Source organism: Barbus barbus (genome assembly GCF_936440315.1).
Source record: "Barbus barbus genome assembly, chromosome: 5".
In the NCBI taxonomy this organism is placed as follows: domain Eukaryota; kingdom Metazoa; phylum Chordata; class Actinopteri; order Cypriniformes; family Cyprinidae; genus Barbus; species Barbus barbus.
The window spans coordinates 34,438,924-34,461,162 of record NC_136733.1 but is presented as its reverse complement, the minus strand read 5'-3'; the positions used below and the strand labels follow the sequence as shown (position 1 = coordinate 34,461,162).

Here is a 22,239-nt window from a genome sequence, read left to right as displayed (position 1 = left end):
CGGTTTGTTTCTGTTGTGTTGTGGCTTGTTTCCATTGTTTCCGTTGTGTTGCGGTTTGTTTCTGTTGTGTTGTGGCTTGTTTCCATTGTTTCCGTTGTGTTGTGGTTTGTTTCCATTGTGTTGTGGCTTGTTTCCGTTGTGTAGTGGCTTGTTTCCATTGTTTCTGTTGTGTTGTGGCTTGTTTCCTTTGTTTCTGTTGTGTTGCGGCTTGTTTCCGTTGTGTTGTTGCTTGTTTCCGTTGTGTTGTGGCTTGTTTCCATTGTTTCTGTTGTGTTGCGGCTTGTTTCCGTTGTGTTGTGGCTTGTTTCCGTTGTTTCTGTTGTGTTGCGGCTTGTTTCCGTTGTTTCTGTTGTGTTGTGGCTTGTTTCCATTGTGTTGTGGGTTGTTTCCGTTGTTTTTGTTGTGTTGTGGCTTGTTTCCATTGTGTTGTGGGTTGTTTCCGTTGTTTTTGTTGTGTTGTGGCTTGTTTCCATTGTGTTGTGGGTTGTTTCCGTTGTTTTTGTTGTGTTGTGGCTTGTTTCCATTGTGTTGTGGGTTGTTTCCGTTGTGTTGTGGCTTGTTTCCGTTGTTTTTGTTGTGTTGTGGCTTGTTTCCATTGTGTTGTGGGTTGTTTCCGTTGTGTTGTGGCTTGTTTCCGTTGTTTTTGTTGTGTTGTGGCTTGTTTCCATTGTGTTGTGGGTTGTTTCCGTTGTGTTGTGGCTTGTTTCCATTGTGTTGTGGCTTGTTTCCGTTGTTTTTGTTGTGTTGTGGCTTGTTTCCATTGTGTTGTGGGTTGTTTCCGTTGTGTTGTGGCTTGTTTCCGTTGTTTTTGTTGTGTTGTGGCTTGTTTCCATTGTGTTGTGGATTGTTTCCGTTGTTTTTGTTGTGTTGTGGCTTGTTTCCATTGTGTTGTGGGTTGTTTCCGTTGTGTTGTGGCTTGTTTCCGTTATTTTCATTGTGCTGTGACTTGTTTCTGTTGTTTCCATTGTGTTGTGCTTGTTTCCGTTGTTTCCTTTGTGTTGCGGCTCGTTTCCGTTGTGTTGCAGCTTGTTTCCGTTGTTTCCATTGTGTTGCGGCTTGTTTCCGTTGTTTCCTTTGTGTTGCGGCTCGTTTCCGTTGTTTCTGTCGTGTTGTGGGTTGTTTCCGTTGTGTTGTGGCTTGTTTCCATTGTTTCTGTTGTGTTGTGGCTTGTTTCCGTTGTGTTGTGGGTTGTTTCCGTTGTTTTTGTTGTGTTGTGGCTTGTTTCCATTGTGTTGTGGGTTGTTTCCGTTGTTTTTGTTGTGTTGTGGCTTGTTTCCATTGTGTTGTGGGTTGTTTCCGTTGTGTTGTGGCTTGTTTCCGTTGTTTTTGTTGTGTTGTGGCTTGTTTCCATTGTGTTGTGGCTTGTTTCCGTTGTTTTTGTTGTGTTGTGGCTTGTTTCCATTGTGTTGTGAGTTGTTTCTGTTGTGTTGTGGCTTGTTTCCGTTATTTTCATTGTGCTGTGACTTGTTTCTGTTGTTTCCATTGTGTTGCTGCTTGTTTCCGTTGTTTCCTTTGTGTTGCGGCTCGTTTCCATTGTGTTGCGGCTTGTTTCCGTTGTATTGTGGCTTGTTTCCGTTGTCTCCGTTGTGTTGCAGCTTGTTTACGTTGTTTCCAATGTGTTGCGGCTCGTTTCCATTGTGTTGTGGCTCGTTTCCATTGTGTCGCGGCTTGTTTCAGTTGTGTTGTGGTAATTTCATTTTGTTGCGAGTTGTTTCCATTGTGTTGTGCTAATTTCATTGTGTTGTGGCTCGTTTCCATTGTGTTGCAGCTTGTTTCCGTTGTGTTGCGGCTCGTTTCCGTTGTGTTGCGGCTTGTTTCCGTTGTGTTGCTGCTTGTTTCCGTTGTGTTGTGGCTTGTTTCCATTGTTTCTGTTGTGTTGTGGCTTGTTTCCGTTGTTTCTGTTGTGTTGCGGCTTGTTTCCGTTGTTTCTGTTGTGTTGCGGCTTGTTTCCGTTGTTTCTGTTGTGTTGTGGGTTGTTTCCGTTGTTTTTGTTGTGTTGTGGCTTGTTTCCATTGTGTTGTGGGTTGTTTCCGTTGTTTTTGTTGTGTTGTGGCTTGTTTCCATTGTGTTGTGGGTTGTTTCCGTTGTGTTGTGGCTTGTTTCCGTTGTTTTTGTTGTGTTGTGGCTTGTTTCCGTTGTTTTTGTTGTGTTGTGGCTTGTTTCCATTGTGTTGTGGGTTGTTTCCGTTGTGTTGTGGCTTGTTTCCGTTATTTTCATTGTGCTGTGACTTGTTTCTGTTGTTTCCATTGTGTTGCTGCTTGTTTCCGTTGTTTCCTTTGTGTTGCGGCTCGTTTCCATTGTGTTGCGGCTTGTTTCCGTTGTATTGTGGCTTGTTTCCGTTGTCTCCGTTGTGTTGCAGCTTGTTTACATTGTTTCCAATGTGTTGCGGCTCGTTTCCATTGTGTCGCGGCTTGTTTCAGTTGTGTTGTGGTAATTTCATTTTGTTGCGAGTTGTTTCCATTGTGTTGTGCTAATTTCATTGTGTTGTGGCTCGTTTCCATTGTGTTGCAGCTTGTTTCCGTTGTGTCGCGGCTTGTTTCAGTTGTGTTGTGGTAATTTCATTTTGTTGCAGCTTGTTTCCATTGTGTTGTGCTAATTTCATTGTGTTGCGGCTTGTTTCAGTTGTGTCGTGGATATTTTGTTGTGTTGTGTACTACTGGGTCACCGTAACCATGCAAAAAACTTTAAAGATATGGTTGGATATATAGATGAAGTGCTCTAACCATGAAGAACTGGCAAAGGGTTATGTGAGGGAAGATGTTGTGGGCTTTGTTCTTGCCACATGTGATGCGACTCTGCTGCCAGAAGTTGGAAAGTTGGTTGAGGAGAGGACCGCTGGGTTTCAAGTACAACACATACTCCCTGGGTAAAGGATCGTCCAGGAACGGGTCATCCACATGAGAGAACAACCTGCAAAATAGATATTCGTGTCATGTTTGATAAGACATTATGAACAGGTGAGCAGTTTTCACACTTGTTTAGGATTGAGATTAAGGACAATAAGTTTTATTTAATTTTTTAAAGTAAGAACATTTCAATGATAAAATAATTCTGACTCCCTGCCAACAGAGGGCAGCAGTAAACCATAAAAGGTAAAGTGCACATGAAGCTGAGTTTACAATTATATGTGAGCCCACCTGATAGTGTAATGTTTCTTTCAGTGGGTGTGTCCGTGCGGGAGTTAAAATGCAACATTATTATTTCAAAGCTTAAAGTGTGTCTGTGGCTCAGCACGGTTCAACTGAAATGAACGGCAGTCAAAAACGACATGGGTCATGGCGCATGTGTGTGGGCTGGGCACTCACCAGTCACAGGCTGCTTGTACATTTCTGCCCCCAGTCGAAACCAGAGCTTTTAGCCTGTAACAGAAAAGACAGAGGGGGAGACATCAGCTCAATTGCTGTACTGGTCACAAAATCAATGGCCTCCTTTCCGGAGGATGTTTATCAGTACATTAGCGCTGAGGAGTTTTCTCAGAGATCTAAATTTGATATCACAAAGATGTTCCTCTATTGTTTCTATCTCTGTATGTGAAACATATCATTTATCGTGCATGAAATCACACGTAGGCTAAACAAACTCAGTGATAATGCTCTAAAACCATGCCTTGTTCCCCAGAGCAACACTGGGAAAGCTGGATAATCACTTGTTTACTGACATTTATGAATATTGAGGAGGCTTAATTCTCCGGATTAGTTTAAAGAGGGTCATGTGTGCCAAAGCCCCCTACAAGAAGTGCTGAAACACATGCAGTGAGGCACAAAAGACAACACAGAGGTCACTAATTAAATAAGCAAATTTGTGTCATTTACTATGTGACTTAATCTAAGATCCAATTTCACTAACTTGTGGAGTTCTAGAAGCAAGAGTGATGCTCTCGTTAAAACAAATACTTTAAATATCATATATTAATTATTATGAAACTTTTTTTTTTCTCAAAATACTAAAGACAATTCAATAAGTAAGTAAGTAAGTAAGTCGTGACGTATTGTCAAGTATGGTGACCCATACTCGAAATTGGTGCTCTGCGTTTAACCCATCCAAGTGCACACACACAGCAGTGAGTAGTGAACAAATGCACACACACACACACACCGTGAACACACACCCGGAGCAGTGAGCAGCCATGCTGCGGCGCCCGGGGAGCAGTTGGGGGTTCGGTGCCTTGCTCAAGGGCACCTCAGTCGTGGTATTGAGGGTGGAGAGAGCGCTGGACATTCACTCCCCCCACCTACAATCCCTGCCGGCCGGAGACTCGAACCCGCAACCTTTCGATTACGAGTCCGACTCTCTAACCATTAGGCCACGACTTCCCCAATTATAATTATAATTCCCCAATAGACAATTATACAGACATTCTTAACAGTGGTCTCAGACTTTTGGACCCAACTTTATCTATATACAAATAATAACAAGTGATATATAATATACAGTTCAGTGGAATACTTATAGTCTAACCCATCAAATATTTTTTGCATAAACACAAAACCATATAAGCTGTCGTTTATGTTTTTCCTATCACTCTGCAGTCTCTTTTTATTGTCAGATACTAAAAATAATTAGTTAAATTGTTACACATTATATATATAAGGGTAGTTGACAAATAAAAAATTGGACTGTGTCCTATGGTGTGACATAGCAAAAATGTAGGAAAAAAAAAACTTAACATACAAATTACATGAGAAAAATCTATCTTCATTCATAGAGTTACAAATAGCATGAGAGAGGTTTATCTTCAATGTTACAGTTTTTTTTTTTTTTTACACATTTTTCTGTCACACCATTGGACACATTGATAGGTCAACTATCCATATCTATATCTATATCTATATATATACAGGTCCTTTTCAAAAAATTAGCATATTGTGATAAAGTTCATTATTTTCTGTAATGTACTGATAAACATTAGACTTTCATATATTTTAGATTCATTACAACACAACTGAAGTAGTTCAAGCCTTTTATTGTTTTAATATTGATGATTTTGGCATACAGCTCATGAAAACCCAAAATTCCTATCTCAAAAAATTAGCATATCATGAAAAGGTTCTCTAAACGAGCTATTAACCTAATCATCTGAATCAACTAATTAACTCTAAACACCTGCAAAAGATTCCTGAGGCTTTTAAAAACTCCCAGCCTGGTTCATTACTCAAAACCGCAATCATGGGTAAGACTGCCGACCTGACTGCTGTCCAGAAGGCCATCATTGACACCCTCAAGCAAGAGGGTAAGACACAGAAAGAAATTTCTGAACGAATAGGCTGTTCCCAGAGTGCTGTATCAAGGCACCTCAGTGGGAAGTCTGTGGGAAGGAAAAAGTGTGGCAGAAAACGCAGCACAACGAGAAGAGGTGACCGGACCCTGAGGAAGATTGTGGAGAAGGACCGATTCCAGACCTTGGGGGACCTGCGGAAGCAGTGGACTGAGTCTGGAGTAGAAACATCCAGAGCCACCGTGTACAGGCGTGTGCAGGAAATGGGCTACAGGTGCCGCATTCCCCAGGTCAAGCCACTTTTGAACCAGAAACAGCGGCAGAAGCGCCTGACCTGGGCTACAGAGAAGCAGGACTGGACTGTTGATCAGTGGTCCAAAGTACTTTTTTCGGATGAAAGCAAATTTTGCATGTCATTCGGAAATCAAGGTGCCAGAGTCTGGAGGAAGACTGGGGAGAGGGAAATGCCAAAATGCCTGAAGTCCAGTGTCAAGTACCCACAGTCAGTGATGCTGGTGTTGGTCCACTGTGTTTTATCAAGGGCAGGGTCAATGCAGCTAGCTATCAGGAGATTTTGGAGCACTTCATGCTTCCATCTGCTGAAAAGCTTTATGGAGATGAAGATTTCATTTTTCAGCACGACCTGGCACCTGCTCACAGTGCCAAAACCACTGGTAAATGGTTTACTGACCATGGTATTACTGTGCTCAATTGGCCTGCCAACTCTCCTGACCTGAACCCCATAGAGAATCTGTGGGATATTGTGAAGAGAAAGTTGAGAGACGCAAGACCCAACACTCTGGATGAGCTTAAGGCCGCTATCGAAGCATCCTGGGCCTCCATAACACCTCAGCAGTGCCACAGGCTGATTGCCTCCATGCCACGCCGCATTGAAGCAGTCATTTCTGCAAAAGGATTCCCGACCAAGTATTGAGTGCAGAACTGAACATAATTATTTGAAGGTTGACTTTTTTTTGTATTAAAAACACTTTTCTGTTATTGGTCAGATGAAATATGCTAATTTTTTTAGATAGGAATTTTGGGTTTTCATGAGCTGTATGCCAAAATCATCAATATTAAAACAATAAAAGGCTTGAACTACTTCAGTTGTGTTGTAATGAATCTAAAATATATGAAAGTCTAATGTTTATCAGTACATTACAGAAAATAATGAACTTTATCACAATATGCTAATTTTTTGAAAAGGACCTGTGTATATATATATATATATATATCTATATTCAATTGTTGAAAAGTGACAGCAAAGAATTACATAGTTACACAAATTCAAATTTATGCTGTTATTTGAACTAGAAAAATGTATAATGATTTCCACAAAAAAAAAATTATGTAGGACAACTGTTTTCAACATTGATAATAATAAATTTCTTGAGCAGCAAATCAGCATATCAAATTGATTTCTGAAGAATCATGTGAAATAATTTACAGTTAATATATTTAAAATGCTGTGATTAAAAAAAAAAAAGACACTTCAAACCATTTTTTATATATATATATATATATATATATATATATATATATATATATATATATATATATATATATATATATATATATATATATATATACAAACGGTAGTGTATATTTTAAACGTTTTGATTTGTATGCATAAAGAGCAACCCCTGAATTTATCAACAAACTAAACATCTCACAAATGCTCTGTCTGACTCATTTAGCAGGTGTCTGGCTTAAAAAGATCATAGTGGAAAATAATATCACTTGGTCTGTGGTTTAAACAACTGGGATGAAAAAGGAAATGTGTGCTATCTCTCTCAGTTCATAAAACACTCGCCACAGCCTCCTCTCTGCCTCTAGTTCTCTTTATTCTTTTTATCACATAGAACTAAAAGGTGTAATTATAAGCTATTTTACACGACTAGGTACAATAATTTAAGGTCACAGACCCACTTATTTGTTCAAGGCCATTTCTAATACAGGCACACACATTCACAGTTAGTGCAAGTACATTACTTGGTACAGATAATTGCACATAATGTTCTCATGTGTAGGATGATATTTCCTCAGCTCGCAGCTATACCGTAAAACGACAGATAATCCAATCTAAGGTCACGCTAAACTCACTATGTCATTTCCTCATGTGTCAGCTGACATCTCAAAGGCTTTTTTCCGGAGCCGATTAAATTATCTTCTAAATCTAATTAGTGTCTTTTTATAAAAGCTCTAAAAATCACACACTGTCTAACTCTCAGGAGGGAAATGGGGTGTTGTGCAGCGTGAATCGGTTTGAAACCTCAGAGTAAAACTGAAAACGCAGTCTGAGGTTTGAACAAAGCTCACTAAAAGACAACAGAAAGGTCTTGTCTGCTGATCAGCAATGAGCAATCAGTGGAAATATGATTAATCTTGCAGTACATTCAATCTCATGTGACCACAGACATTCAATTTCCACTAACTTAGAATCAGTAAAACTTACTCAGTGACGGATTAATGAAACAAAACCAATAAACCAGAGCAACATTTCACTATAAGTCATATAGACATGCTTCCCTCACACCTCACAAGAAAAACCATGACAAGACACAAGAACAGAGAAGTCACACGTCAGAGATGAGGGAAATTATACAGATTATGCAGACTGTTGAAAGTACAGGAAGCCTTTGGTGATCGGCACTCCACAATGCGTATGTCACAATGCATATATGCGCATTATAAGCAAATTAACAACAAACATTTACATTTATGTTCACTGCAGATGCAGCAAAGTGATGTACAATAGATCCTCCACCATTTGCGACAACAAAGTATAAAGTAAAAACAATAATATCGTGAAATATTACTACAATTTAAAGTAAAAGTTTTCTATTTGAATATATTTTAAGATTGAATTAATTCCTCTGAAGGCAAAGCTGAAATTCTAGCAGCGACTATGCCAGTTCCCAGTGTCAAATTATCCTTCAGAAATCATTTTAAATTGCTGACGTATGCAATGTTGAAACTTCGATGAATGGACAGCTGAAAAGAACAGCATTTATTTGTAGCAAAATTTTTATAACAATATAAATGTGCTGCCACATTTGATTAATATAATTATTAAAATAATTTCTAAATAACTTTAAAAAAAAATGTTTATACACAAATGTATTTATTTGATGCATTTATTTTCCTAAGTTACATTTAAATTGAAAGATTATTATAGAAGTCACTAGTGTTGTATAGTGTTGTTTGTATGTGGTAATCCAGTTCACAGTCTATGCACACCGCTCAATTACTCTATATTTAGTTGGCTTCCCAGAGAAAATGGTCATCATGCCAACTAACCCTCAGGGCCCAAAACCACAATGCATGCTGGGAAGGGGAAGCCCATGATACACGGCCATATGTCCATTAGTGTATAAACATATATGCACAATTACCCTGAAAAACATTGCAAAGATGTATGCATGTATACATTCCCCAGCTAAACCCGCATTAAGAAATGCAATCATGTACGTAGTGCCAAATTATGTTCAAAGTTAGTGTGCATATTCACACACACACACACACACACACAAACAAACTCCGGACACGACACACTCACCATATGGCATGGTTTATGACATCCAAGCATGGTGAGACACATATTCAGACTTTCATACATGCACAATCAAGTTCAGATGCCTGTGCAGTCAGACATACACAAATGTGTCGTTATTGGTGAGCTATTCTGTCATGAATGGAAATAAAACAAAGACGGTTCCTTAAAAAAAAAACCTAGCCAAGGATGAGTTTTACAGTTAATGACAAAAGCCCTGTTGTATAAAAAAGCACAAGCGGGTGTCACTGTACAAGGTGTTTATTGTTGGAGCATAAAAATCCCTATACGACTGCAGAAACACCACACTGAAACTTCAACCATCTGTTTTGTTCTGAAGTTAATATGTAAAAGAACTATAACAGAAGCTTTTGTAGAGAAAATATTTCCCACTCAACGTTGGCCTGAAGCTGCAGAATAGGGTAAACCAGTAGTCACATATAAACCCGTATTAATCAAAGGGATTTACAGAGGTTTCCAAGCAGCATTTGAACAAACTCCACAGTTGCACTTTGAAGACTTCTTCACACCCTAAATCTTACACTCCACCCACACACTTAAACTTTCATCACACATACATCCACAGAAACACACAAGTGAGGCCACACTCACACACACACACACACACACACGCGCATGACTCCTATAGAGCCCATATGTTAAACAGCAGGAATATTTAGTCTACCTAATGCACATGTGAAATCAGAAGTGAAAAACATTCCGCATCCGGGATCTCACACACACGCGCAAACGCACTTTACTTGTTTGATTGCCCATCAACTTCTATATATATATATATATGTGTGTGTCTGTATTGTGTTACAGGTCATCTCCTCCTCCCTTCCCCTCTGGTCAGTGCTCCAGGCAGGAACTCAATGATTTATTTATAACCTGTATTTCCTGTGCAGCATTTGAGAGGGATGAAGAGGCTGGTCCAGGGAGTACATTTGTCTGGGTGTGCTTTTGTGTGTGGGTTGGGTTGAATATGACTATTCATACATGAAAAAATATGCACTCTTATCTAGTTTTTTTTTTTTATCCTTCTGCCTGTTATTAATCAGCCCTTGTAACATTTTCTTGAGAGGTGGAGTTCAAAATGTATAACACATGTACTGAGAATTGGTTCTAAGTCAGTGTTTGTGCGTATTTGCGCCATCTTTTTTGCTGCTTTGGCCCAATCTCCAAACTCTATGGGGAAATGGTCACTTCCTGTTTACAGAGGAGTAAGTTAGCATGTATTCCCATTCAGCACAACACAACGCAACACCCACCCACACAGACACACACAAAACCACAGATATAAAAGGGTGTCCTCAGTACAAATTAGCATGTGAAACATCAGTGATAAAAAATAATGAGGGGATTTCATCAGACAATGATGCCCATTTCAGTTCCTGGACACTTTTGTCTCAAACTTTCATTACACAAACCAGTTGTGAAAGTTATGAAAAACTCAAACACTTAAGGCATCCCACTTAACATTACATAATAGTGATGTAAACTTTAGGGATGCAACGATACACTTTTTTCAGAACCGATCCGATCCTGACAATTCTGAGTATTTGCAGATACCAATCCAATCCGATACAGCACAGTTTTTTTTAAATCGATGTAGAATTTCTATACTTCTGTGTGTTTTACTCTTTTGTGTGTTAAACACAATCTACTACATATAGATAACTTCATTTTAATGAAAAATAACAAATGAAAAAATGGGTGCACAATAATTTTATAAAACCTATTGAAACATTTTTATTTACAAATAAAAGTGAATAAGTGTAGGACTAAATCTGGTGAAATTATATGCATTGCTCTTTGAATTATTGCAAAATACATTCATGAAAAAAACAAGCAAATACATTTATATATAAATATATAGGCTACTATAAAATTAAAAGACATTTCTTTTAAATCTATAGCACAGTAATGAAGGCAGCAACATATGATAGATAGGACAGAACAAGAAAGACTGTTAATAATCTTTCATTGCGCAAAAGTATTATAATAAGTAAGGCTCCAATATAGAGCAGCAGAAAGCGCTTATGCACATCCCGTGCGCAGAATGATGTGCTTGAAGCGACACGGAGTCAGCGCGCAGCCCTCTGTGTCCGCACTCCGCATAGAAACGTTCAAAGCACAAAGTGAAAAGATATTGACGCATAGTGTATTAAATCTGTGTGTAAGTTTATTAAGCCTTTTCTTTTAACAGTTTTAAACCTCGGTAACTGTGCGCTCTTGAAGAGAGTTTGACTGTAGTAACCGACCGTAACTCTCTCGTAAACACTACATGCGCGAATTGGTAGGCGGGGCTAAACAGGCAGTGACGTTGATCTCCTTGCGAAGGTGGTGCTTATCATCACTATTACATCATAGAGTAGAAAATTCCACGAGCTGTTGTTTTGGCAAACTGCCTTAAATATAAGCTGTTTTTAGACTAACGAGAAAGTTTAGAGTTCTGAAACTTACAGGATGTTTTTATAGTGCAATGACCTCTTATATGTGAAAAGATCTAGGGAATTTTGGTTTCTCAGTTCATGTCCCCTTTAAACAAGTTTAACAGCAAGAGCTTACAATTTTAAGTTGTCCATACTAAATGGCCTATTACATTTTTAAGCAATGTCATGGTTTACTCTATTCGATTAAAACAGTCTGTCTGACAGAATGGAAGTTGCATTTGGTAGGGAGTTTGGAGTACAAAAACCTCTAAAACATTTTCCACTGAGGTAAAAGTTGCACACAACACTTACCTCAGTGAGGGTCAGACGATCATTTCGATTTAAACCATGTATTTTATTGCGGCTTCCAAATTAGTTACCGGCCAACTGGCGAGCAACTCCATTTCACTTGCCAGAACCAATTTGTACTCGCATTTGGCGCTCGAAGGGTGTTAACTTTGGATCTATCACACCATCTCTCTTTCTCTTCCATTCTTTTTAGTTCTCCTCCATCCCACACAGAGAAAATGAGAGGAAAGAATAACAAATGCAGCGTGTGATGTCTCTGATTGTTCTGCTCTCTCCCTCCGTGCAGATATCCTCATGCACAATTGTTATCCTCTGACAATAAGCCCTTCTGCCTCTGTAAGTAACAGGGCTGGCTGGCCGTGAAGATCTTTTCACGCTCCTCTCGTGTTCTCAGCCCCGCTAGTTAACAGCTTATTATGTTAAAACTACAGGGAAGACACTCGCAGCTTTTGTGAGTGTTCTCTCGCTTGGTTAGGGTGCATGAGACGGGGCAGATGGTGACACTGTTCCTGTAGACAGACACAGAAAGGACCAAAAGGGCATAAAAGGAAGAAGAATCACAAGATTCATAAAGTGGGATTGAAACTCAGGCAGTAACAAAAAAACAGCTTCTTATATCAGTGAATTACTGTTGAACAAGTACGCAAATGGAATTCACTGAAACCTATAAAACAGTTGAGCTAGAAACTCTTTGAGATAAAGACTGTGTGTGTATGGTGTTTAGGTGTGACCATGGGTTTGAACATGCGTGTGCATGACTAAAACATGATTCATTCTGACTGAACAATTAACAGCAATTTCTGCCATTTAGAAATGTCACGACAGACAGAACGAGATGTATGAAGGTCTCGATTCCACAGGCACAATCAGAATCACACTGCTGCTCCTTCCATTACAGCTCATCATCCGGAAACTTTGAGCTTGACCCTGTAATGTTTCGTTCTCATATTCTCAGATTAAATGTTCGGTTCGGTTCAAATATAATCAGCACAAGGGTTTTACCAGAAGAGACGTAACTCTAACTGTAAAAACAATTCAAAATGCTTGTCTGTGTGTAGTGTGAAGGAAAACCGACACTGACAAAATAAAAATAAAAAGTACTCTGGTAAGGTCATGGTACTGGATTACCATGCAAATTCTTTGGTACATTTATTGAGTACTAAATATATCGAAGTACCATGGTATTCCTGTCTGATATATCATGACTTTACCATGGAACTTGCACAGTAATTAAAAAAAAAAGTATTTTTTTTGTAAGGGGTTCAATACAGAAACCACGCATTACACTGTAAAAAAAAAAAAAAAAAAAAAAAAAAACTGTTAACTGCAAGTTACCTTACCATATATGATTATAACCTGTGAATGGTTTAGCATTGCATTACACATAATTTACTGCAAAATGTTTTTGCAAATAAAATCTATAAATTACCATAAAGTTTACAATGAAAAAGGTCAAAAGGACATTCCCAGAGGTTCCAGCATGATACATCACATATATTATATTTTTATATTTTACTATCAGTAATGTACATTATTTATTGCATTATTTTAGAGTTAAATGTGTTACCCTGATGGTGTTTGGTACTTCAAATAGATTGGTATATTACAATTCTATCACTTAAAGAAATATAAGTTGTTAAATATATCTTTTCTTCAGCCAATTTAACAGTGTAGTTACAGTTACTTATTTAGCTGGAGTTACACAGCACACATTTCCGATAATTATGCAAAATTAACTACAGCTAATACACAAGTTAATCGTGGTTATGGCCTCTGGTTTCTGCCAAAGTGCCACAGTTACAACAGTTGTTTTTTCTATAACAGAACTGAATAAATACAATGAGTTTTAGAAGCTACAGTACATTATGTCCCAAACATTTTTGATTATTCAAAATGATTTATTCATGTCTGCTCTGTGATTTATTCAGCATTAGTTTATTCATAGCCAGAAGAGACAGTGCAAATGAGAAGAGAAACATCTTTTCACAGAACTGCAAAAATTGAATGTTAATTTGAACATTTACTAATACATCATTAAAATCAAAAATTGCATCTGTTAATATTATTTAATTGACCTGAGCTGACATGAACTAATAATGAGAAGCCTATTTTTTTTAACTATTGTTAAATTTATAAATACTGTTGATGTTGGAAATCACAGTTAGCATGGTAAATTTAAAGGTCTATTTAAGTTCACTATAGGGAAATGAATTTTAATTGGAGAATAAATGCGAGGACAGAATATCAAGAGATGCATTTCTGCCTGTTTGTTCTTTCAGTGCGCAGTACACCTGACACTACACACTTCAGTCCAATATATGGTTATACATATATCGGTTCATATTTGCTGTGACTACAAGAGGAGGCTGTGTACACATCTCTCACGTATTTCTTTTGATTCAGTTTCTGTGAACTTTTGCCATGGTATTTTAGAATATGCACATATGTCTATGCATGTACTGTACCTCAATACATTTGAAGCTTTGAGCGTGCATGTGTCTTTCCACCCCCACATCTCTGTGTCTCAGCACATATGGGTTCCTTTATGTCCCAGCAGCCACGGCGCTCTCTAAAGGTCACAAACCACTTCCTGAAATGGGGCACTTCCTCTTAGCGGACAAACTTTGCACTGTGAGTTTACTAGGAGTCTGCAAGCGTAGGAGTAATGTTCATAAACATGAAATTGTATTTTTTGAAGACATCCTATAAATTGAAAATTAATTACATTATTTAAAATACAACTTCAAAAACTCTACTTCCAATGAGAACTGAGTGTTTTTATTCAGTAAGTCCATTTAACTAAATCAATAACAAAGTCACCAAGTAACCTTGGTAATCCTTCTAAAACCTGTGCTGAGGAAAGAGAGATCTGGAGCTGGGATTTCATGTATTTGCATTCTTAGGAAACAATAACCAAAGGTGATAGACTGAGACGAAACACACAGTAGGAGAAAATTTCACTAGGAAAATATTACTTCTCAGTGATTGCTCTTGTATAGCTCAGGAAACTTACTGAAGTTCTCATTTATCTTTTTAAGAAACAATTTTTTTTCCAGATTCTATTCCTCAAAAGAACCATAGGAGAAGTAAACAGAAAATATAAATATGTACACTACCATTCAGATTTTGGATCTTTATGATTTTTTAATGTTTTCTAAAGAAGTATCTTAAGAATACACAGGCTGTTTATTTGATATATATATATTAATATAAAATTGTTAAAAAAATATATAAAATGGTTATATTTTTCTATATTTGAATGCATGTTTTATTTACTTTTACTTACTTTACTTTTGTCATTTAGCAGACGCTTTTGTCCAAAGCGACTTACAAATAAGAAAAAGTAACTAAAACTAAAAAGTTACAACTCTATAAATACTATCTACCCACATATTTAAGAAAATAAAGAAATTAAATAAAATTAACACATGCATATAACAACAACATTTCAATAATAAACATATCAATGAAAAAATTAAATAAAAAGCTACTACTATCCCTTGCCGGTGTCCCTGCCCGGTGGAGTCGCACGGTAGAGTCGATGGTCTTTACACTCTTTGGTCTTCACACTAAGAGGGCTTCACACGACGACTGCCGCGACCGCTGACGCGGTATAATAACCTTTATTATACCAATCTAACAAATGATCATTTCAATTCAGCTGGACCCACTTTCCTGTTTATCAACTACAAATGGCCAAGCAAGTGCACACACTGACAAGATACACGATACAGTACGAGACCAAACGATTTTTCAGCAGCCATTAATCCAGTTTCAGTGTCACATGATCCTAACATGGTGCAGAAATCATTCTAATATGCTGTTTTGGTGCTTAAAAAAAATTATAATCTTATTATTATCAACGCTGGAAATACTTGTGCTGCTTAATATTTTTGTAGTACCAAGATATATTTTTTCATGATTTTTATGGTACATTAATTTTTCATTAACTGACACTTCATTCTGACACTTTTAATAAATTTTTACTAATAACAGTAACAATTTCTTTCAAAAGATCTTTTGAGCAGCATAGTCAGTATAAATATATATAGAGACAGAGAAATCGAGACTGATACAGATAAAGATAAAGATTTAGCTATGCAAAAAAGGAACATCACAGCGAAGCTAATATACACACCCACACACACACATATACATACATAGACGCACGCGCACACACATACACACATAAGTCTGATAAGCAACAGATGTCAGAAAAAGATTCCATTTGCTCTTCATTTAATCTCACTGATGTATAGGAAAAAACAAATGAGAGTGATCTTGTTTGCGATTTTTCCGTTCTAAAGTCAAGCACAAACATTAGCCTTCATGTAAAAAAGTCTGTAGTTACAGACATCTTCATTCAGGTTTAGCTGACATAAATACTTTACATCAGGGATAAACAGACTGTGTTTTTTAAGCCGAATAAACCTAAACATTACATTTTGAAACTTTTTTTTGAATATCCAACTGCCAGTTGTTTGCAATAATTTGGTGGGACAGTAAGCCTTGACTGTTTTCTGTTGAGCTCAAGCCTCTAGATACCCATGGCCTTCCTACTTCCCATATTTCCTCTGAGAGAAGCTCATCATGTGATGACTCCACACACACAAAGCAGAGGCTTTGTTGTCATTAAAAGACATTGAGTCATAGATTATTACTGAATATCCGAGAATGGACAAATATGTACTGCAATATAATGGAGATCAGACAGCTTTGTTGAGACGATGCAACAGAATTAAAAACTGAGAGCAGATGCAAATCTACACACCCCACAGGTGATGGACAGCCAGAATACATGACTCATGTACAAATACGTGCACACCAACACCCGGCCAAACCCAGAACACAAAGCGTTTGGCTTTCATTCTTACAAAGCCCATGAGTACGTTGTGCACACAAACCATATACATGTATCAAAAAAATACTGTTTGTATCAAAGATCTACTGCAGTCCTTTAAACATGCTTGCTTTTACTTAAACCAATCGTCTTAAAGGGCTGGTTCACCCAAAAAAAAAAAAAAAGTTCTTCCAAACCTGAATGTCTTACATTCTTCCAATTAACACAAAAGCAGAAATTCTTTCTTCCATGCTCTTCATCATGTATTTACAAAGAAAGAACAATGAAACTGTCTTGATTCATAAAAATGGCCCACATGACTTGTGTGCATTATTCCAAATCTTTTAAAGCCATAGTTTTGTTTGAGATACATAATCAGTATTGTTATTTAAAAACATGTCAAAGTCAGGTCTCATTGGTGAGTTCATGAGAGGAGTAGTGACATTTGATTTGTAAATGATCGTTCTTTTTAATCAGACCTTCTCAATGAATCCGCTGATTTGTTTCACTAAAAAAGATCTTAATGATTTGTTTGAGAATTTGACTCATTTGCTTCTTGAGTTGGGTACAATCTTCACCAGAGGATCATGATCATATGGGTTTGGAATGACATGAAGTCGAGTAAATAGCCTAAAGACACAATTTTCATTTTTTGGTAAAATATCCATTTAACTATGATTTTCTTTATCTTCAGTATCGCCAATATTAAATACCACCATCTGCTTTTTGAAACCCTTGCCTAGCACAATAACTGAACTTTTTCAAATACAAAGCAGCTTTGAATTTCGTCACAATGCGGTGTTCTTTGAACTGAATGTTTCCACCTCAAGACAGACTCACACTCTCCTTTAAAAACTCATTGCATACCCCCTCTCTGTTCTCCTTCAGCCTTTCTCAAGCGGAAAATTTGTGCAACTCCTGCATCATCAGGCGAAACTGGAAAGAGTCCCTAAGCAGCCGGGACACAGAAACATCAGTGTTTCCACCCAATGTATGAGAGCTTCCCACTCTAACTGACCTTAACACACACACACACACACACACACAGCCTGCTGATAAGTTTGGCCTCCACAGACTCACACTGAAACCTCCCAAAAAAACGCAGTTTCAAAACTTGTACACATTTGGTTACAACACAGTTGTGGCAAAATACCTAGATAGTAACATACAAATCTGTATCATTCTCACAGAAAACTGTATATTTCTGACTTCACAGAAATTAAATTGGGTTTAAGGGGCAAAAAATACAGTCCAAATGTTTGATCACCACACTGAAAATGTGGGATTTTTTTGGGGAACAAAAAGAAAATTAGTAAGCTAATAATTATTTTCTGTTTATTATGAATAATCTATAAACATTACAATTCTATACTGTTGACAAAATAAAAGTTAATACAAGTTAATATAAACAGCGTTATAATGTGCAGTATGAAAATTGACATTTATTCTGAGATTTATTTCACTTAAAATGCAGCAGTGTTATTCAATTTGAACTGTTTTTAAAGAATAACTTTAAGGGAGTGTTAGATTGTAAAAAAGTAATATAAATGTGAAAACAGTGGAAATGAGCATGGATAATTACTATCCGATATAAATTCAATCTGCGTGTATATACAGGTCCTTTTCAAAAAATTAGCATATTGTGATAAAGTTCATTATTTTCTGTAATGTACTGATAAACATTAGACTTTCATATATTTTAGATTCATTACAACACAACTGAAGTAGTTCAAGCCTTTTATTGTTTTAATATTGATGATTTTGGCATACAGCTCATGAAAACCCAAAATTCCTATCTCAAAAAATTAGCATATTTCATCCGACCAATAAAAGAAAAGTGTTTTTAATACAAAAAAAGTCAACCTTCAAATAATTATGTTCAGTTATGCACTCAATACTTGGTCGGGAATCCTTTTGCAGAAATGACTGCTTCAATGCGGCGTGGCATGGAGGCAATCAGCCTGTGGCACTGCTGAGGTGTTATGGAGGCCCAGGATGCTTCGATAGCGGCCTTAAGCTCATCCAGAGTGTTGGGTCTTGCGTCTCTCAACTTTCTCTTCACAATATCCCACAGATTCTCTATGGGGTTCAGGTCAGGAGAGTTGGCAGGCCAATTGAGCACAGTAATACCATGGTCAGTAAACCATTTACCAGTGGTTTTGGCACTGTGAGCAGGTGCCAGGTCGTGCTGAAAAATGAAATCTTCATCTCCATAAAGCTTTTCAGCAGATGGAAGCATGAAGTGCTCCAAAATCTCCTGATAGCTAGCTGCATTGACCCTGCCCTTGATAAAACACAGTGGACCAACACCAGCATCACTGACTGTGGGTACTTGACACTGGACTTCAGGCATTTTGGCATTTCCCTCTCCCCAGTCTTCCTCCAGACTCTGGCACCTTGATTTCCGAATGACATGCAAAATTTGCTTTCATCCGAAAAAAGTACTTTGGACCACTGAGCAACAGTCCAGTGCTGCTTCTCTGTAGCCCAGGTCAGGCGCTTCTGCCGCTGTTTCTGGTTCAAAAGTGGCTTGACCTGGGGAATGCGGCACCTGTAGCCCATTTCCTGCACACGCCTGTACACGGTGGCTCTGGATGTTTCTACTCCAGACTCAGTCCACTGCTTCCGCAGGTCCCCCAAGGTCTGGAATCGGTCCTTCTCCACAATCTTCCTCAGGGTCCGGTCACCTCTTCTCGTTGTGCTGCGTTTTCTGCCACACTTTTTCCTTCCCACAGACTTCCCACTGAGGTGCCTTGATACAGCACTCTGGGAACAGCCTATTCGTTCAGAAATTTCTTTCTGTGTCTTACCCTCTTGCTTGAGGGTGTCAATGATGGCCTTCTGGACAGCAGTCAGGTCGGCAGTCTTACCCATGATTGCGGTTTTGAGTAATGAACCAGGCTGGGAGTTTTTAAAAGCCTCAGGAATCTTTTGCAGGTGTTTAGAGTTAATTAGTTGATTCAGATGATTAGGTTAATAGCTCGTTTAGAGAACCTTTTCATGATATGCTAATTTTTTGAGATAGGAATTTTGGGTTTTCATGAGCTGTATGCCAAAATCATCAATATTAAAACAATAAAAGGCTTGAACTACTTCAGTTGTGTTGTAATGAATCTAAAATATATGAAAGTCTAATGTTCATCAGTACATTACAGAAAATAATGAACTTTATCACAATATGCTAATTGTTTGAAAAGGACCTGTATATATGCTTTGGACCCCAAATAAGTATTGGATTCACTGACGATTTTTCAAGTTTTCCCACTTACAAAGAATGGAGAGATCTGTAATTTTCATCGTAGGTACACCTCAACTGTGAGAGACCAGAAAATCACATTATATGATTTTGGAATAATTAATTCCCATTTTATTGCATGAAATAAGTATTTGATACAATAGAAAAATAGAACTTAATATTTGGTACAGAAACCTTGGTTTACAATTACAGAGGTTGGACGTTTCCTGTAGTTCTTGACCAGGTTTGCACACACTGCAGAAGAGATTTTGGCCCACTCCTCCATACAGGTCTTCTCAATTTTTCAGGTTTTGGGGATGTCGCTGGGCAACACAGAGTTTCAGCTCCCTCCATAGATTTTCTATCGGGTTCAGGTCTGGAGACTGGCTAGGCCACTCCAGGACCTTGAAATGCTTCTTATGATGCCACTCCTTAGTTGCCCTTGCTGTGTGTTTGGAGTCATTGTCATGCTGGAAGACTCTTACTGATGGAAGGAGGTTGTTGCCCAAAATCTCGCGATACATGACCCATCCATCCTCCCCTCAATACGGTGCCGTCGTCCTGTCCCCTTTGCAGAAAAGCACCCCCAAAGCATGATGCTTCCACCCCCATGCTTCACGGTTGGGATGGTGTTCTTGGGATTGTGCTCATCCTTCTTCCTCCAAACACGGCGAGTGGAGTTTATACCAAAAAGTTGTATTTGGGTCTCATCTGACCACATGACCTTCCCCCATGCCTCCTCTGGATCATCCAGATGGTCTTTGGCAAACTACAGACGGGCCTGGACATGTGCTGGCTTGAGCAGGGGGACCTTGCGCGCGCTGCAGGATTTTAATCCATGACGGTGTAGCGTGTTACTAATGGTAACCGTTGAAACTGTGGTCCCAGCTCTCTTCAGGTCATTGACCAGGTCCTCCCGTGTAGCTCTAGGCTGATCCCTCACCTTTCTCAGGATCATTGATACTCCACGAGGCGAGATCTTGCATGGAGCCCCAGTCTGAGGGAGATTGACAGTCATCTTGAATTTCTTCCATTTTCTAATAATTGCACCAATAGTTGTTGCCTTCTCACCAAGTTTTTTGCCTATTGTCCTGTAGCCCATCCCAGCCTTGTGCAGATCTACAATTGTGTCCCTAGTGTCCTTAGACAGCTCTTTAGTCTTTCCCATAGTGGAGAGGTTGGAGTCTGATTGATTGAGTGTGTTAACAGGTGTCTTTTATACAAGTAACGAGTTCAAACAGGTGCAATTAATACAGGTAATGAGTGGAGGATAGGAGGGCTTCTTAAAGACAAACTAACAGGTCTGTGAAAGAGAATTCTTGCTGGTTGATAGGTGATTAAATACTTATTTCATGCAATAAAATGGAAATTATTTATTAAAAAAATCATACAATGTGATTTTCTGGATTTTTTTATATTCTGTCTCTCACAGTTGAGTGTACCTACGATGAAAATTACAGATCTCTCCATTCTTTGAAAGTGGGAAAACTTGAAAAATCGGCAGTGTATCAAATACTTATTTGCCCCACTGTGTGTGTGTGTGTATATATATATATATATATATATATATATATATATATATATATATATGTATATCACACACAGTGGTATTTTATCTATCTATCGATCGATCGATCGATAGATAGATAAAATGTTAGAAGATTATCACATTTTTAAATGTCAAAATGTAACAGGTCTTGCTCTAACTAAAGGTAAAACCATTTACCCACAGCATCTTACCTTACTGCTTTAGCTGATGCAATAAAGAGGGTGAGCAGTGAGGGAGATGTCTTATTTTGTCTCAGTGGTTTAATTTACATGTTGGCGTCTTAACTCATCATTTCATTTCACAGAAACGTCCAGCCCAATTGTTGCACATCACTGGGCACTAAGCATCAATGTCACATTTGAGTCTCTTGTCCAGAACAAATATTAAAATATAGAGCTAGCGCTTGTAAAACAACGCTTAAAGGGCTTCAAAGTACACTTCAAAGAGCACACTGCAGTACAATTTATATACTTGTGATCGGACAGATTATTCGTATGATGTAAAATACAGAATACTCAGTGTTGAAACAGAAGTCAAACATCATGTTAAGGTAAAACTAAACTTATTTAGATTTAAACAAACGTAACATTATGGAATGTAACAGCGACAGAAAAAAAAAACTCCTCTACAAAAATGTTCTAATAAAACAACTAATCATCGAAACATTTCACTTATCTCCCCACTGAAAACAAAGTCTTCCACCCATCTATCTCAATGACAAATCCAGCTGGTCTACTTATGTCCAGCAAGACTGATGGGGTCTCCTGGCATGTGTAGCCGCGTTTAGGCTATTACGTATCAGAACAGGGAAAGTATGATGCAAATGTCAAATATCTGAATTCTCAGTTTGTCCTTTCAAGACCCTTCAATGCTGAAACTGTTGTAATCTGTTATATTCGACCTATTCAAAATAAATGGTCCCAGTTGACTTCGTTCTGTTCAGAGACAAACGCAGTAATCGTTATATCACGATCTTAACCAGATTACCGGTGTTAATACCTTTTCAATGTGGGTTACAGTTACATGTGGGTTGGCAATTAAGCATGAAAAGTGAGAAACGGTGGAGGAAAAAAAAATAAAACAAGGCATGAATATCATATAAA

General features: G+C 38.0%; 1 protein-coding gene across 2 annotated transcripts in view; it reads right to left on the bottom strand.

Moving 5' to 3' along the window:
* Positions 1 to 22,239, bottom strand: part of LOC306870113 (ubiquitin-associated and SH3 domain-containing protein B-like) — a 36,153-nt gene that overhangs the window by 10,358 nt on the left and 3,556 nt on the right. For both annotated transcript variants that reach the window (XM_079417186.1, XM_079417187.1), the window contains exons 2-3: positions 3,306 to 3,359; positions 2,724 to 2,910 (exon numbers count right to left, since the gene is read on the bottom strand). In XM_079417186.1, coding sequence (XP_079273312.1) covers positions 2,724 to 2,910; positions 3,306 to 3,359 — 241 coding nt within the window. The remainder of the gene's footprint in view (positions 1 to 2,723; positions 2,911 to 3,305; positions 3,360 to 22,239) is intronic.